This window comes from Rhododendron vialii, chromosome 5a, assembly GCF_030253575.1.
Source record: "Rhododendron vialii isolate Sample 1 chromosome 5a, ASM3025357v1".
In the NCBI taxonomy this organism is placed as follows: Eukaryota; Viridiplantae; Streptophyta; class Magnoliopsida; order Ericales; family Ericaceae; genus Rhododendron; species Rhododendron vialii.
This window is the reverse complement of record NC_080561.1, coordinates 40,984,003-41,001,937: the sequence shown is the minus strand read 5'-3', so window position 1 is coordinate 41,001,937 and position 17,935 is coordinate 40,984,003. Positions and strand designations below refer to the sequence as shown.

The 17,935-nt window shown below is 38.7% G+C and overlaps 2 protein-coding genes and 1 long non-coding RNA gene across 5 annotated transcripts; all 3 read right to left on the bottom strand.

Moving 5' to 3' along the window:
- Window positions 1-4,519: 4,519 nt before the first annotated feature.
- Window positions 4,520-10,143, bottom strand: LOC131326020 (PHD finger protein ALFIN-LIKE 2-like). Of its 2 annotated transcripts, XM_058358563.1 has the most exons (5): window positions 9,766-10,143; window positions 9,651-9,683; window positions 8,548-8,770; window positions 5,273-5,393; window positions 4,520-5,002 (listed from the first exon to the last, which is right to left on the bottom strand). In XM_058358563.1, exons 1-5 carry the CDS (start codon window positions 9,863-9,865, stop codon window positions 4,751-4,753), a joined length of 729 nt encoding a protein of 242 aa, XP_058214546.1. In that variant the 5' UTR covers window positions 9,866-10,143; the 3' UTR covers window positions 4,520-4,750. The 2 variants fall into 2 exon arrangements, with proteins under 2 accessions (XP_058214546.1, XP_058214547.1); XM_058358564.1 differs by lacking the exon at window positions 9,651-9,683 and having other exon boundaries at window positions 9,766-10,083.
- LOC131326022 (uncharacterized) lies at window positions 7,194-8,541 on the bottom strand. Its single transcript, XR_009199900.1, has 2 exons — window positions 7,326-8,541; window positions 7,194-7,223 (listed from the first exon to the last, which is right to left on the bottom strand). It is a non-coding gene; the product is annotated as an uncharacterized LOC131326022 (long non-coding RNA).
- Window positions 10,144-13,406: 3,263 nt separating the features above from the next.
- LOC131326018 (uncharacterized) lies at window positions 13,407-16,151 on the bottom strand. 2 transcript variants are annotated; one of them, XR_009199899.1, is made up of 4 exons: window positions 15,888-16,140; window positions 15,361-15,800; window positions 14,751-14,870; window positions 13,890-14,031 (listed from the first exon to the last, which is right to left on the bottom strand). XR_009199899.1 is itself a non-coding variant. In XM_058358561.1 (3 exons), the coding sequence occupies exons 1-3, from the start codon at window positions 16,050-16,052 to the stop codon at window positions 13,593-13,595; spliced, it is 1,044 nt and encodes a 347-aa protein (XP_058214544.1). In that variant the 5' UTR covers window positions 16,053-16,151; the 3' UTR covers window positions 13,407-13,592. The 2 variants fall into 2 exon arrangements, 1 of the variants encoding a protein (XP_058214544.1); XM_058358561.1 differs by lacking the exon at window positions 14,751-14,870 and having other exon boundaries at window positions 13,407-14,031; window positions 15,888-16,151.
- Between the last annotated feature and the right edge of the window lie 1,784 nt (window positions 16,152-17,935).

The window sequence follows — 17,935 nt, the reverse complement described above, 5'->3', positions numbered from 1 at the left end:
TCATTTCTGGTCATTATTATCCCACAACAAACAATTTAGGACACATCCACCGAAGAGCCCGATTGCAACGATCACACCCGAACGAAGGAGGCCATTTGGTTCGATCCAAGAAGCTACCATCCAGAAGAGCTAGCGTTGGCAAGCTCATGGCATAAATATCAGACCCCTTTCATTGTCACGAGTATAAATACCACTTTCGTGTGAGCCCCGCTGTCATGGCGAACGCTGAACGCTGGAATGCCAAGTTGGTGGCCCTTCGTTCCCCAGCAGGGCATGAAGTGCACACCCACACGACCTCGACGAGCACCAGACTAGTGTTAAGGTCAATGGAAACTTCATTATCAAAAGGAAAAGGTGAAGCAGAGCATTAATACTCCTACATTGACAAGTAGTACAAGTACTCTAGAAGTACAACTTTGGCGAGTTTTCAGCACACGTTTAATTAGTGTTCTATCTCACTATTAAAAAGTCAAAACATGTTTTTTTGACATTTCACACCTTTGTTTCTTTTTATTACCATTTCGAGAGGGAATCCAACAGAGAAGTTTAATTTCGAAGAAGTCGAAAACGGCCACGTAAGCATGAGTCGTCAGGATTGGACCCCTTTGGCCAAATTTTTGTCATTTTTCTGGGTCTTTTTTTTATTGTTTTCTTTTAATCTTTATGATTCGAGTTAATTTTCCAGTCACATCGTTTGTGTAGACGAGAGAAATTGGATAAGTGTAAAAATATAGACCAAAGTTTAAAAAAATTTAACTAAAATGATATGATAAAAGTTCGAAAAAGCCGAAATAGCATTGTTTTATATGAACTATTTTAACTTTGTTCTTTATTTTCATACTATTTCAATACTCGACGAGACAAAAAAAATCCATATTATTGTTCTCTGAAAAAGGCCCATTTTTTTTACTAATCCAACAGATAAAGGCCTTGTTCGTTTCCAAATTTAACTTTTTTTTCAATCATTATCCTATATCTTTCTCTAATCATTACTTTATTTCTCCAATTATTAATTTCACTTCTCTCTCTATCTCTCTCCACTCATTAACATATTTTTCTCTCCACCCACTATCAAAACTAAAATACGCAAAGTTACCAAACGAACAAGGCCAAACGCTTTCCATGTCTCGTTTGATCTCACTTAACCCAGATGGACAGAGGTGGTTCTATTAAACATATCAAATCAATTGTCAATTCTTTGGAAAAATGACGGCCAATGACGTGTTTTAATAATTAATATCTGCCAAAAACATTTTCAACATTAACAAATGTTCTCAGCATGTCCTTAACGAGTATTAATTATCAAAACATGTCATGTGCCATCAATTTCCCCAATTCTTTTATAAAATTTTGCGTGCCCAAGTTTTGCTTTTGGTTTTAAGAAGAAAAACTTTTAATTTCATCGTGAAAAAAACAACTTAAATTAGCTGGTGGGAAAGAGACAGAGAAAAAAAAAAAAGATCCATAAATTTCCTTGGATGCTTGCACCAGCTAGGGCCCTAACCACCGCACAATCATATGCGGTCCATGACTAAGCACTCAAAATTTGAGCAACAATAGAATAAACAAGATTATCAAGCATCATTAAGGTCCAAACAAGCCCTTGTGTCTTATTTAGACTACAGAGCAAAACCCATCTTGTGCTTAAGTACAAATCTGGATCATTTCCTGCTTAGTCAACAAGATGGGCAGATTTCCAGTACAACATGTTGAACTCCCAAACATCAACATTCCAAGAACTACAGAATGAGCAATGCAGCTATGATGCAATTGAATTTTAGCATGAGACACATTTATTCGGAAATTGCATCACTTGCCCACGTGCATCAGACGGTTTCGAACACATCTGTGTCCGGATGCGCAGATAGACTTTCTGATATGTCAACTAATAATTGAACAGGTTAATTATACAAGTTTACAAAGATGACACACTCCATGGAAAGCTGGTTTCATAGTATGGAAACACAAATTGTTTGGTGTTTGGGAAGAAGCATATTTATGTCGTAAAATGCTGAATCAAGTGATGCAAATTGTCGATCTCTGAATCAAATTCAAATTCCTTGGCATTTGACATGGTTGCCCAGTTTTTAAATCCTGCGTGAACCTCTCTGTCTGCCTTCGGCTTCAATTTTAAGCTTCAACATCTTTTGAGCTTTTAACTACAAGCAAATATATTAGCATAAATAGATGACCTAATTAATAAGAATTGCATCTATGCATCTAGTTTTCCGGAAATGAGAAATGATACCTTTAGTTGATCACTCATTTGCCTTAACTTGTCTTTCTACATTTGCAATGCTTCATTAAGCCGAGCACCCCTGCAAAAGTAACGGAATCGTGGAAAAGGATAAAATGGTCAAAGCTTTGTACTAGAAATGATTTTCATGAAGCCTAAGGGATATAAAAGGAATACACAACTCATGTTGTTGTTCAGATATGTTCCTTCTCTCAAACTTTGCCTATTGTTCATTCCCAAGTAGATTATTGGAAGATAATTGAAGAGTCTATGTATTCATTGTCTTCATTTGATAGCTAGAAATGACAGTTTACAGTTCCAAAAAAGAACAAACTTCTAGGCGAATTTTCTAAACACCCCAAAAGAAAATTTTATAGACTGTAAACCTCTCAAGGTAAAATTTGAGAGTTGATCGGTCAGAACTTGCTACTTGAAGATTCTGGAATGATCTTTGATATCCTATATTTCTGAAAGCACCCAAAAAGAAAATAAATGAATTAAAAAACGACTGACAACAAGCCTTAAGAGGTTTTTTCATAGAAATAGATAGACGATTTCAGATAGGGATACATGAACTATTTTGTTCTGGAACTTGCTTACAAGTGGGATGTCTGGTTTTCGAATCAATGTTCAAGTGGGATGTCAAAAATGAAAATAGATAAAACATTCTGTACACAAAGCAGAACTCCATTGCTGATAGAAATGCTTGACAAACCAAACCTAAAGTAATCAAAGTGGAAAAGCTCAAGAAGCAACACCATATCCACAGAGCTCTTAACCCAGTAACTCATTACGACTATTTCATTCTGTTTTCAGAAGAATGATTTGACTGTAACATTCTTGTACTCAAAAGATATCTTGATGGCCAATAGGCCTTTGGTCCAACGGTCTCATGGTGCGCTTTAAGTGCCAGGAAAAAGGATGACAGGATTTCAACTTACTCTTCCAATATACCAATCTAACTATTATAGCAATACTTACTTTCTGCAATATAAAGAAACAGACATCTCTATTATTGTTTTAGAAAGGAACCTGATGGAGTCAGTATAGTGACCCCGCTACTGTGAAAAAATATGCTAGACGCACTCAAGGCCCATAACCTAATCATGTTGTTCTGTGTACATCTGTGTATATCCTGTAAAGCCTGGACATGAACCCTTTACTGTCTGGGTTGGGCCTCGAGTATCGGTGAATCAAAACCAAAACCTAAGGACATTAGGACCTTGTTTGCTTTGGGATTTGGGATTTTGGACTCTCTTTTCTCACGGTCTCCAATAAATTTTCTCTCAATCATTACTTTCATTTCTCCCTCTATCTCTCTCTACTCAAAATCCAAAATCCAAATACCAAAAACAAGCCCTCTTGGCACTTGCTTACAGGTGAACTTGAGACCTTGCGATAACATCCTAAGGGTCTTGCAATTCAACCAAACCCCTATTGGCTAGCGATTTTTATGTTGGCATCATGATGTTTGTTATAGAGTGATAGGCCCATACAACTGAACCACATCATTACATATGCATTTTTCAGGCATGTAGTTTTCTGTGGATTCCCACATAAACCTAACCAAAGAGCAATTCTTAAAAAAACGACCTCTACACAGATAAATTGATTATCATGAGAGAGTGAGAGAGGCAGAACCTGCAAGTGGCTTCTGACATGGTAGATGGTCAGCCCCAGAATCCCCGTAGATAGTCTCCCGGTTGCCTTCTGCTGTTGCCCCTGCATGCAAGCAAAGTACAGCTATGAAGAATAAAGCATATCCAAATATTCGACAAAAAATTCGACGGGGCTTTTAGGATTTGCCCTTATTACCATGACCACCGACTGATTGACAGCCTCTTCAAGCAGATCATGCAGCTCTTTTGTCCATTTCAACCTCTCTTTCCCGAATCTGAGCCCATGTCAGAGTCAATTGAAGTGCCTGAGCATCCCTCATGGGCATTGCAAGTGAATGCCCACAATTAGATGGGTTATAGAAACAGTAAAAACACAAAACCAGCTGTCAAGTCGAGAAACTATACTGCCGAGAACGGGTACTAAGAAGAGAGTATGGCAGGTGGAGATACCCAGAAATTTCTGCAATTATTGAAATTAACTAAGCTCGACAGTTGACAGAGTCCAAATTTACCACAATCAAACCCTTGTTTTCTGGATTTTCCTAGGTTAAATCATCTGGTGCAGAAACCGAAGATTATGACCCACAAAATCTCACAAGATAAAAAGCGGGAGTCCAACCAGAACAGTATGTAATGATCCTGCTCCATAACACAAGCCATCCCATAGCTAAGAAAATGCAATATGTGATTTAATTTTAAAAAAAGAAACTCTCCTCAGCTGACTAAATCACATTAAAAGCATCTGTAATAATTAAGAAAATACAATTTGAGAATGTTTCCTATAAATAAGAACAATCACAACTCCATTACAAACATAAAGAGGGTAATATCTTCTATGATGCTTTTTCAGCCACCAATTCATTGTTTCAACATCTGGATTTGGTTTTGGAAACAACTACTGCCTTCCACGCTTCATGCTGCAAGATGGGCATTTGTATTGTTTGATACTTTCGGCTTTAGCTGGAGTGATCTTCACGCATTTCCCATGGAACCACTTCTCACAGATGTCGCAGCCGATCCAAAACTCATCCGCGTTATAGTTCCCACCGCAGCTCCCACAGAGGGTTTCGCTGTGTTCGTTTTCATCCTCTTCGTAATTCTCATCTGCAAGCTTTGGGTTGCTTTTCACCAGTCCATCACTCGATCTCTACATAAAAGGCATCCGTACAAGCATCAGTGGCACAACCATGAATCTATTCTAGAGCAGAAATCCAAGTTGAAAAACAAAACCAAGAAAAGTTCCTTGATTCCTTGCAGCAAGCGTACGGAAACAAATGGCAATAGCATGTGATTCTTAATGCAATCCTTCTTTTTGCAGCATTTCTTGGTAAGAGTCAGTTTCCAATTAAAACTGATGAGACTAAGAAACTACAGAAAAAGGAAAAGTAAACCAATTCTCATCCTATCTAGTTCTAACCTTTGTGCTGCCCCGGGATTTGCTTCCACTATCTGTGCTGGGCTTGTCTTTCACAGGCTTCCTTTCTGTCACGACTTCAAAAACAGTGGGCAGTTCATTGATCAAGCTAAATAAGCGTTTCCTGCCCATCAGAAGCAATGTTAGTTTTTTTTGAAGAAAAATCTTACAAGGAATAATACTGCTATTAAGAGTTGCTCCTTCCCACCTGCCCGTCCACAGACCAAATAAAGAAAAGGGGAAATGCATCAAGAAGATTTTGCACACAAATAAATCTTATGGGAGTCAATAAGTCAGCTCCAACAACATTGGCAACCATTGATGAACCTGCGTACCAACTAGAAAAAGATCTTGGGTTCCAAAAGAAATAGCTCACAGTTCTAATTGTAACAAAGGGGAAAAAAAAAGTTGAAATATCTCCTTAACTAATTGTCTAACTGTCTCTTCTTCTTTTTTGATAAGTAAATATATGTATTAGAAACCAAGAAAAAAGGGGAGGGGGGGGGGGGGGGGGGGGGGGAATTACAAAAAAGGCCCTATACCCGACCAAAAGTATGTAGAAAGATCAAACCAATCTATGAATTGGTCAAGAGAAGGATTACATTCCCCCTTGTCCCAACTATACAAGCTACCAAACAAAAAACCCTTGATCCTAAACAAAGGATTAGCCACCCTTCAAAACATCTCAAGTTCCTCCCACGCCATATAACCACATCAAACAAAGTGGAGTGCAATTTTGTTCACCCTCCTTAAAAGAGGGTGAACATTACCCTTTCTCTTCTTGGTTGAAATCGTGTGGACCCTACCACAAAGTGATGACATGCTTACCATGCAATACACTTTTTGGTAAGCATGACATCACTTTGTGGTGGGGTCCACACCATTTCAACCAATAGAAAGGAGGGTAATGTTCACCCTCCACTCACAAAACTCAACTCAACAAAGTGGGATCATGGCCCAAATACGATTCCTACTTCTTTGTCTAAGCGTCTCTGATCCAATCTCACGCTACATTTCATGTGTCTCCCGCTAAGTTTCACGTGTCTCCCCACTCGAGTTAACATGTCAGTGCATACCAATTATAGACGTATGCAATCAATTATGGATGTATGCTATTGCCAACTACAGTGAACCAAAAAAAGTATGTGCAGTACAAACTACAATCAGTAAGTTCACTCACCCAGATTTAGTCCATGACATTCCACCAAATATAGTTAAATCACATTAAAATGTGTAAGAGATGTGGTGAGCTGGAACCACATCTAAAGATCAATATGCAAACCTTCCTTGAGGTTTAACGTTTAGACTTGATAAAGATTAACCTTGTTCGTTTTGGGTTTTGAGGGAGATTTTTGAGAGTAATGAGTGGAGAGAGATGGATAGAGAAAATTTATTGAAGACCGGGGGTTTTAAGACCCCAAAACGAACAAGGTGTAAGTCATCCACGAAGTTATGACACACTGAAGACTGAACTTACTGAGAGAGGGTTGCCTTTCATTTTTCACTCTATGGCTGAATTGCAAGGTTTATGCGAAGGGTAGAGATGGAAATGTGGGGAATACAATGAATGAAGCCCTAGGCCTAGTATTTGAAAATAAGGTTCTGCAAACAAATTTAACATAAAGCAACTCATTAAGATAACTATAAGAGAGCATTTATAATTTGCATGAAAAAGAAACTGGTGTGGGGGAGTGAGGATCCATTAGAAGAGTGCAACTACATCTATAACACACAAATGCAGTACAAATAGTATGTTTCATGTCTCCTCATATATAAACAAATTGGAGCAAGAGTGGAAGCAGAGGAGCAGGCGTATATGGAAGAATGTAAGGTTAGAGTCTGTCTGTAGGAGCACATACACAAACCTACCAGTAGGTGGAAATAGACATACAGATACTCCAAAGAGTTTTTCCGTTTTCTTTCGCTCTCGTTAGTTCTAGTATCAGTAGTATGCCTGTTAATTATTAATTAGTGTCAACTACAAAAATATAATTTCGTAAATACAAGAAAATTCAGTTTTTCTAATATCCTATTGTTGTTTAAGATTTTCTCTTACCAAGTAGCTCTTTTTCTAATTCTTTTGGAATTCGTATACTTGAGAAGTTAGTCAGGAACACACTCCTTTTCAGATGTGAGTGAGGTTCCTATGAGATTAGAACTTCGCAGCGCAGATCCGAGTTGGATTTGTCACCCAGATAGGAAGATCCTGCAACTAGGCAATAGGTCGAATCATACCCCCAGTAGCGAGGGGGATAGGAGGTTCTTGCACCTGCTTTAATAACCCTGCTACTCCCTGAGAGCTATTTGAGATCAGTCCTATAGTCTTAGAAGATCTCATGCTCATCTTCATCTAACAGTTTCTGTTTCTGACCAACTCCAAATCCATGTTACAGAAACAATCCTTCATATATAGACTACTTAACCTCGAGAAAGAGAGCTTCTGGAACAAGGCCCGCCTCAGACAAAGTATTATGACCATTACGATCCAATGTATAGTTTCTAAAAGATAACATGGCGGATGCAACCCGATGAACTACTCTTGACCAAATTTGAAGTAAAACTGGTAGTATGAATTATATTCAAATGGCATCTAACAAACATAAATATTCTTTAAAATTATTGTCTCCAACAAGCATGGCTTTCCAAGCTCCAATAAGGACTTCACCAACCCAAAACAAGGATAAGATTAAATGACCCTAAGTAGCTCTAAGTGGTAAAATTGCTAAAAACCCTGCACTAGATAATAATGCCTTGTGGACGTGCTTTTTATCCTTGTTCTTATGGAACTTATCTATTAAGAGAACCCACTTCATGTCTAAGGTGATAATGCAAATTCAGGCACCATCACCATGTAACTGCAGCGGTTTTTAAAGCAAAATAGTAGAATACATGTCTTCAAAGTGAAGAACAAAGACAAAAATGAATCTTAAACGAGCCTGACACCCATCTTTCATTGCTGGCCCATCTTATCTTCGGCAGTCATAATTCATTTTAACCACCAATTACTACTTGAGCATGCCCAATAGTGTTAAACCGAAAACTTGGAGGCAGACGGATACTCTTGCACTTTGATAAGTCTTAGCACAGAAATGCACGACACAAATAAGCATGCTTGCTAGCCAACAGAGCCACCAGAAAAATTGAGTTACAAATCCAAGACATACTTTGGCTAATAACCATTATGGCATGTTTGTATCCCTCTAGGAAGATGATTAAACCAATAAACATGAATTCCTGTCCACAATGCAAATCTGCTACACGTGAAGAAACAATGTTACCTTTCGTTACGGTTGAGCCGAGCTCCAAGATAGAATGCCACAGAGAGCAACCAACAGTCGCTGTGCACTGCAACCAGTGAAAGCCAATCTTTACGGTTCATCCCGTCTCTAGCAAAATTGATGCCAAGCGCAGGCTCTGGAAGCTCCGGTGGAACTTCCTCTGCTGGAAGAGTGACTTCCCAACTTTCATCTGGATGTCCATATAGACACAAGTTCTCCTTCTCTGTACAAGAATATAAACAAAGCAACCAAAAATTATTATGTCCAAAACATTGTCAAACAGAAAAACAAAAGGAGAGCCTGCTTGGAAGAACAGAACACCAAAGGTGACAGCTTTACCAGTTCATTTGATTGAAAGACTTTAACAAATAACCTAGCTACCTTGTTTGAGTCCGGCTAACATTTGTAGAAGCTCCCACTTCTTCACAAGTGATAAAAAGGAGAGAATAAAAACTGAACTTCAAATTATTCTTTCCTCATCCATGCAAGCAATGGAATCTGTACTCACCAACCAACTAAAGAGAAATTTAAAAGCATAATGTATTACTTTGAAGACTTTTAATTTTTAAACCTCGCTGCCTTGCTCAAAAAACGGCGGGAAAGGTGTTTCATGCACCATTCAGATTCATAAACAATCAAGGGCATGCGAATTCAGACATTTCTTCTATAAACTTCTTCTCATTCCTATAAAGAGCTAAATTATGCAAAACAGCACATTTCTTCTCTGTACACTTTCCTCATTTTTCTCAATAGCCAACTAGAGGGCACTCTTGTGCTCCAATTAACTTCAACCCTCATAGAGTCATACAATTAGTCACGTAATCCTTTAACAGGGCCCTCAGCTTCCGCTCTCAATTCTAGCTCTGTGCTCACGCGAATTTAGTACTTTGGGAGATTCTTAAAAGACGTTTTCGCATTAACGCCCTCGCTCACTCACACGCACGCGTATTATGTGACTTAGGCTAGAACAAATCCATACGTCCAGACATATATAGACGAAAACGAATATTCGAAGCGGATAAACTAGAACCAGGAGCCAAAAATACAAATTACAACAAACAAGAAAGCAGATCTGAAATTCCAACAAAAACTTTGAAGATTACCTGGATCACAGAGTCCGTAAAAGTCCTCGACATCTGAAATTCAAAAGGTAAGATTTTTACAAATTGAGATTCTAGAGAGAGAGAGAGAGAGAAAGAGAGAGAGGAGAGAGAGTACCGTAAGTCAAAGCGCGAACTATGCCAGCTCTACGACCGCTGTAATCTTTGAAGATCTCTTCGACCGTGCGAGGACTCGAAGAGATTGAAGCCATTTCCATGAAAAAAGAGATTTTTAGGTTAAGAATTGAAACAAGTATTGGATCAATTAATTAACCCAATTGGTTCATGTGTGTATGTATGGATGGATCGATACTATTTTTGCTACAGAGAGTGTAGTGATCGCGGGCATTGGCTTGAGAGAGAGAGAGAGAGAGAGAGAGAGAGAATCGAAACTGAGAAAGAGGAGAGAAATGCAAATGACGCAATCTCTATTTTCTGTTTACTTTTTTTTTTTGGATAGTTGAGACCCTGATTTTACTGCTGTGCGCACCACCCTTGAAGGAGGAAGAGTGGACGGGATCATAGTCAGATTGGAAGATTCTGCCACGGGAGGATGCTGAGCGGCCGATCTGGCCGTTCATTTCAGGATTCGACGGCTTGAATTTTAATTGAGCATTCGACGGTTTAGATTTTTATGCGTTTGGATTCAATTCAAGCCGTTTGAGCCGAGATGAACAGTCGAATGCCACTCAACATCTCACTTGGCAGGGGGGACTTGGTTGCATCCCCGATCAGACAATGCGCGATCATTTTGCAGATGTGGAGTGCGAGCGTGCAAGATTTTTTTAGAGGACTTTTCAAAGTGTTTTGAGAGTGATGATTGAAAGCGCAAACGTAAAAACGAGAATTGAAAATGTGAAGAGAGATCTTTTTAGAGAGTTGGGTGATACAGAATGGATGTGAGATCCCAAGTACATGGAGTGTACCACCCCAAAGGTGGTAGCCTAGTTGATAGGGTGCCTTTCAGATTCGGTTTCAAGTAAGGATGTGCGGGGGTAAATATTTATGTCCATTTGTACTTAGGTGGTACTAATTGTAGTTACGACTCGAACCAAACATTCTATAGCAGATAGAAAGCTTCTATGGTCACATCTAAAGGGATTGCTATGTTAATCACTCCCTCTCACTCTTTTTTTGGTCAAAAAAAAAGTACATGGAGTGTTGTAGTAGCTTTTCTCTCTAGGGGGTGTCTTTTCTTTGAGAAAAATAAATATAGTCCAGATAAATGATCAAAGAGGATAGGAAAAAGAGGACTTGTATGCATATATAGATTTATGTATGATATCCTGATATGTTATGATTCCTAAAAATATGAGATATACCTTCGAACATGTCTATATAGACGTGTCCGAAATTGTTGATGTGCGTGGATTTCGTAACATAACGAAGACCTGATGTGTATTGGACAATTTCTTTACTCGTGTATCTAAATTTGTTCACATATAAATATGTGTCCATAGCATTACTTTATGAATAAAATAGCACATCAAAAACCTCTATTTCTTAACAAACTAGGAGATAAAAAAGCTTTAGATATTGTCCAAGGAGAATTGATTGTTGGTTGTTAGTTTCACTATTTAGGAGTCTTCATTGTTATTTTATTGGACTGTTTTGTAATTGGCTTAATTTAACTATTTCAAACCTCGCATGATTGATGCAGTATCTCATTATTGTAATTCTTCGAATTGACGTTTCTAATCACTTTTGGGGTCTTGGCATTAAAAAAAATCCACTTGTTAAAGAGAATAGAATTCCAGAACATACTGGGACACTTTTACCTTTTTTGGTTTTTTGACATGGTTTACCTTTTTTAGTTAAGTAGCCAAATTATGGATTGGTTAAGATTTCTTAAAGAATTACACTAGCCTGTTTCTATAATTTCATCTGGGCAAAAGTCAAAACAACCCTAACAATAGAGCTACTTTTTTCTTGTTTTAGACTCCTTGTTGGATGCATCATCCATTGGCTGTAGCCTCTATGGGTCTCTAATCTCTAGAGCCGGACAAACTTCGAGTTCGAGTAACTTCATTTAGATCTAATAAAATTACTGAGAACTTTACGAATAGAAAAATACTAAAAACAACCCAATAGGCGGTAAATAGGGCATAAAATGACAGGAAAAAAAAAATAGTTTCTAATGTATTAAAGTGTCTTAAAAAGTGTAAAAAGTGCATGAGACTGCAATTTTATTTTATTTTTGTATTTTTAGTCTTATTGACATCTCAGTGGGTTGTCAATAGCATAACTGTTAACAATAAAGTATAAATAAATCATGATGTTAGGAACTTAATCTCACTTCTCATTGTCTTAACTACCAAGAGGGCTATTATAAAAACAGAACCAGCAATATAATCGCAAAGTGCTTATTGTCTAATAAAGTCAATTTCAAGTCTAGTTTAAAAAGTCAATTTCAAGTCTATTTTTAAAATTACTCCACTAGTTAATGAACCTCGAAATGCGTTCACATGAACGAACTTTGAACAAATTGAATAAGAAAGAAACCAATTAAGGGCTAGTCTAGTTGGCCATCCCTGCACACTCTCTGCTGAAAGGTAAAGGAGTCAAAATTTGCAAAGACAAAAATTGATTATCACTCTCCCCTGTATAGGAGTATTCTGTTGTTAGTTAATTTATTTATTTCCGGTAGGGATATTTTCTGAGTCGTTCTATATTGAGTTTGATTTAGTTATTTCAGAACTCTCGTGATTGTCATAGAAAGAATCTTAGGGTAGCTTGATTTGTTTCCAATCCCCTAACCAAGAGAAGAGGGAAATGAACTGGAAAGAGCATTCAACACCATAGAGGGTTCTCCAACCACCCAGTCAACAGAACCCAAGAGCAAAACTACATCTGAGATCTGGCCAACTTGAGTTTAAAATCCTCCAGCAATGCCCCCAGATCTCAGCAGATTGAACATGCCCACTTCATCAGTTGCTGGGAAAAAATGACCAAAAATGAAAAACTGTTTCACATGTTCTACAAGACAAGCACATCTGATGGAAGCCTTCGGAACAGTCAACTCAGCAATTACGCAGGATAACCGATACTTTCTCGATTAAAAAGTCCCAAGTGAACACCTTGACAGTCATGTAAATCTAGCGTATACAATCACAGCCAAAAACGGATTTCAGTACACTAAGCCTATTTTGACGGGCAAAGAACTTCAAATCCCAAACAACTCGAAGAAATATGAACGAAAACTTCAATCCCTGAGCTATGTCGTCTAAATACTATAACCAGAAAATATCGCCAGGATTTGGATCTAACTAAGTCAAACAAACATGCAACTGGATATAGATTGTATTTGTTCAGATCATGAAACTTTGGGGCAGCCGTTCAAAACCAGTCAGAATGAAGAAGCATCTGGTCTTCTAGTTTATGACTTAAGCTGTTCCCCTCTGCTACTTTGTCCGATCATTAGTCTAAGCTTGCCATGAAACTTTGGGGCAGCCGTTCAAAACCAGTCAGAATGAAGAAGCATCAGGTCTTCTAGTTTATGAGTTAAGCTGTTCCCCTCTGCTACTTTGTCCGATCATTAGTCTAAGCTTAACCCAGCAGTGCTGGAATTTCTGTAAAACCAGTTAAGTGTTCTAGTTCACCTGTTTAATTCCTCATGATGACGTGATGCACTTCTATAATCTATTACTAGCACCCCAGAGCTTTGGCTTTATAAAGGGAAGAGACTTTAAAGATGTAAATGGCCAAACAATCGTACGGGGAAAACTCAATACTCAAACAAGACCGAAAGAAAAGAAGATGGAACCACAAAGGATGTAACATTTCTCGATAAAATAACATGTAAAACAGATACGATACTCATAAATACCTGGCTCAGTTAAAAAACAATTCAGCAATAATGGATTAGTTTCATTTCCATCATAAAGACAAGGAAAAAAAATGTAAGCTTAGATCAAGAACAGTACAAGGTACTACCGTTAATGTTCATCAGGAAGTCAACAATCTCTTAATGCCAGATTTCTGATCTGAAGTTAGCCTGCTGGGGAACTTGATGTTGAACTTAATCCTCAAGTTCCCTTTTTTCGATGGTTCTTTGGGTATCGGCATGCCCTCCCCTTTTACAACTTCTTCGTAGGTGGGACTGATGATGGCATTGATAGGAAGCGTCAGATTTTGGCCATCAAGGGTTGTGATCTGTGCAGTGTATCCTGTCAGAGCTTCCGCAAGGGAGATCTTCTGGGTGGTTACTAGATCGTTGCCGTCCCTTTTAAAGACACTGTGAGGCTTCTCATCAATGATGAAGACAAGGTCCGAGGGTATAACACCTCTTTGTTCGTTTCCTTTCTCTGGAAAAGTTATTTTTGTTCCTTTTTTCCAACCTGGCTTTATGTCGATTGTAAGAATTTCCTCCACTGTGGTGGGTCTCCTACAAGATCAATAATAATTTTTAAAACTAGCTCACAAAAGGCTATTATCATGACTACATATTCCGCTTTCCAAAGATAGTTTGACTTTCTTTGATGTTGCTCCCAAAGTCGACACATACAAGAATGAATAAGTGGAAAAGGCAAAAAAAATTCATGATTCAACTGCTGGCCTGCTGGGTATCAGATAACAAAGAGGAACGTATGATCAAGCGTATTATAGAACAATTTACAAGTGAGACGTTTAATGAATAAGAGTGAGACGCAAACAAATTTCCAAAGCCAGAACAAGGCTTCTTTAATTATCAGTTAAAACTCCTGCACCGCGACAAAATTATTTAACCCTGATTCACTAATGGCTATAACTAACTACACAGTAGCAGAGCTTCAGGCGTTAGATGAGAGCCACGAGACCAAATGGAAAGAAGGAAGATGGTGACAACAGGCACAAAGATTTCGAAAGGGTGGACCACTTTAAGTAAAAGAAAAGTGAACCCCTTCATCTACTCAAAAGTCAGACACCGGTTTTGCGCCAAGGTATTCAATTACTGTAAGCTTGGTTTATTGTACCTACGAGGTTTGGGGACCAAAGTGCTGAGGACCACAGAAAGTAGAAGTATCTGGGAAGTTATTGTTAGCAGAGAACAAACATAAACCCTAGGGATTGCAAAATAAGCAAAGCACGTATGAGCTAAGAAGAAACCATAATAAGGTAACCCACATTCAGTTTGAAAGGACGTCGTAAGATTCTCCACATCCTTCAATTTCCAATGACCAAGCAAGACAAAGAAAGATTCCCAGCTCTCAAGATTTAAAGAACTGGCTCCTATGTTGTATTACACTGAAGGTTAAGAAACAAGTAGAGTGTCAAAGATAGAAACTTGGCATGCTGATTCCAACAAATTAATGTTACAAAGTGTAAGCAAAGCTAGTAGTTTTGGAGATAACATAAATCAAGTTGCGTATCTAGAAACAATGGATTAAGAACCTCGATATCACACCACATATGGCTGCAAACTTCACAATAATTACATATCAAAATTTCCTCCCATTCTTTGAACTACAAAGAACCCGGTGTAACATGTTTCGATTACCATTTCGGGTGGCAAAATCCAAGGTCCATTATTACACCAATCAAATACTACTACCAAATAGAGATCTTGATCCAAAAACAACAATCTCATTCATCAACATACCAACGCGTTTTAGATTTCCAAATGCACTAGATTAAACCAATTTAAGTCAAGCAACGAATTAGACAACATATCAAAAAAAAAAAAACTTTCAAATATTAAAAGCACGACATATTATTACAAATCAGTAGAGCTTACCCAATGTTATCAGTGACTTCTCTAGAAATCTTCATCTTCTTACTAGTCCCCCTAGACAAATCCTCCAAACTACAAGGCAACGTCCTCTCTATCGCGGCCGCCTTCCGCGGCACATTGTGACCAAACCCATCACCAACACCTCCAACTCCACCTCCACCACCCCTAAAATTGGCAAATATTTCCTCTGCTAACATACTCCTAGGAAACCCCGACGACGCGCCGGTACGCGATCCTCCCCCCATGTCCCCCATCCCTCCTCCAAACGGGCTCGAGAACCCGAAAAACTCCGAGAATATATCGTCCGCGCTTCGCGGATTGAACCGGAACGACGTCGGGCCTCCGCCGCCGCCGCCGGCGTCAGGCGGAGGCGGCGCCTGTCCTTTCAGTCCTTCTTCTCCGTACTGATCATAGATTGCTCTCTTTTGTGGGTCACTCAAAACCTAGAAAACAAAGCAAATGTTAATTGAAACGAATAGGAAATTTGAAAGTGCAATGAATGTACAGGAACCGTAGATGAGTGCATGTACGTCGTAGGCTTCGGAGATTTGTTTGAATTTGGCTTCGGAGCCTTTCTTGTTGTTAGGGTTCTTGTCGGGGTGCCATTTCATGGCGAGCTTTCGATAGGCTTTCTTCAAGTCATCGTCGCTGGAGTCCCGATCCACCTGAAGGATTTTATAATAGTCTGCACCCATGCGCCTCTCTCTCTCTCTCTCTCTCTTCTCTCTCTCTCTCACTAAACTCACTGTACTTATATACTCAACTATGTAGTACACGTCAAAAATATTCTCCTCTGTATAATACATTCCCATGTACATGTGTATATATGTACTTTCTCTCTCCTGTTACTGATTTGCTTAGATGGGCTTTGGAGTTTGGACGATGGGGTGGGACTGCGGGTTCAAATGAGCTGAGCGAACCGAGCTATATAGTGTTTGAGCTCGAGCTCTTACCGAGTCGATTCCAATTTTTTTATTAAACAAACCTTTATAAATTAGTTGAGCTTTTTTGAGTTTTATTTATTAAATTGAGCTTTTTCAAGTTTATTTATTAAACAAATCTCTGTAAATTAGCCAAGTTTTTCGAGTTGAGCAAAGTTTTGGAGTGTTAAAACTCAATTTGTTTACTGATGATTCTTGAACTCAAAGTCTGGCTCGATTACTAGACGGACAAAGCTAGCTTGGAAGTGGTTGCGAGCTCAATTCGAGCACTTATAAGTATCAGATTGAATTGATTTTTCATGAAAATCCTTAAAAAAATGTTTAAGTTTAATGAAAAGCTTGAATCGTTTGAGTTAGATCCGTAGTGGGCCCTATATCGCGATCTGTGTCAATAGCACCTCTCCTGTATTCTTAATTTGTATGGCACACTAGTATTTTCGCATCTTTCTGTTCTCCAAAATCAAACCCTAATAGATCCAAATCGGAATGAGAAGGGGTGCGCAACAAAATCATGCTTCTAGATCTTCGACCTGACCTTTGATTGCCCGCAAGAGCCATTTGCCTGCGCAAACCGTCCTTGCTGAGATCCTCTGTTATACTTGCGTTGTTGGTCACAAATGTGAACAGATTCTGAGGGGAACACCATTTTACGCAATATAGAACAAGATCCGGGTTAGGTTCATCTTTTGCCGATCAGCATCCTCAACCGGATCCGTAGCAATTGTAGTAACAGAAACCCATGTGGTTCGAAAAATAAATCTCACACTGAAAAGAGAGACGGAGAGAACGCGTGAGATTCGTTGAGTAGGGTTTTGAACAACTTTTTGAAAGTAATTCTCCTACCTCTGAACATAAAAACAAAATTGTATATAAGAAAGAAGCTCTAGAATAGCTATTGTTTTGGACACCCTAAACCAAGAGAGGAGGGAAACTCACGGGGAAAAGCAATCAACACAATAGCCAGATATCCAAACCACCATCTGAGATCTGGCCACACTGAGTTTTAAAATCCTCCTGCAATGCGCACCCAGATCTAACCAAATTGAACCTGCCCACTTCATCGGTTGCAAAAAATGCAAAACTGTTCACATGTTCTATAAGTAGAGCTCATCTGATGGAAGCCTTCGGTACGGTCCCTTCATCAATTCTGCAGGATAACCAATACTATTTTCTATCTATATAGTATTAATAAGTTCTGAATTGAATACCTTGACGGTTACCTAAATCTAGAGCGTACATTCACAGCCAAAAACAGATTTCAGATACGCTAAGGATCTTTTGATGGGCAAATAACCTCCATCCCAAACAACTCCCAGAAATATCAAACGAGAACTTCAATAGTAACCGGTGTCGTCTACTTACTGTAACCAGAAAATATCACCAGGATTTGGATCTAACCAACTCAAACAAACATGCAACTCAGTATAGACTCTGTTTGTTGAGGTCGTAAAAGTTTGGAGCCGTTCAAAACCAGTCAGAATGAAGGACCATCTGGTCTAGTTTATGGGTTAAGCTATTATCCTCAGCTACTTTGTCCAATCTTAAGTCTAGAGTAACCCAACAGTGCTGAAATTTCTATGAAACCAGCAAGTGTTCCAGTAATTCACCAGTTGAATTCCTCATGATGACCTGATACA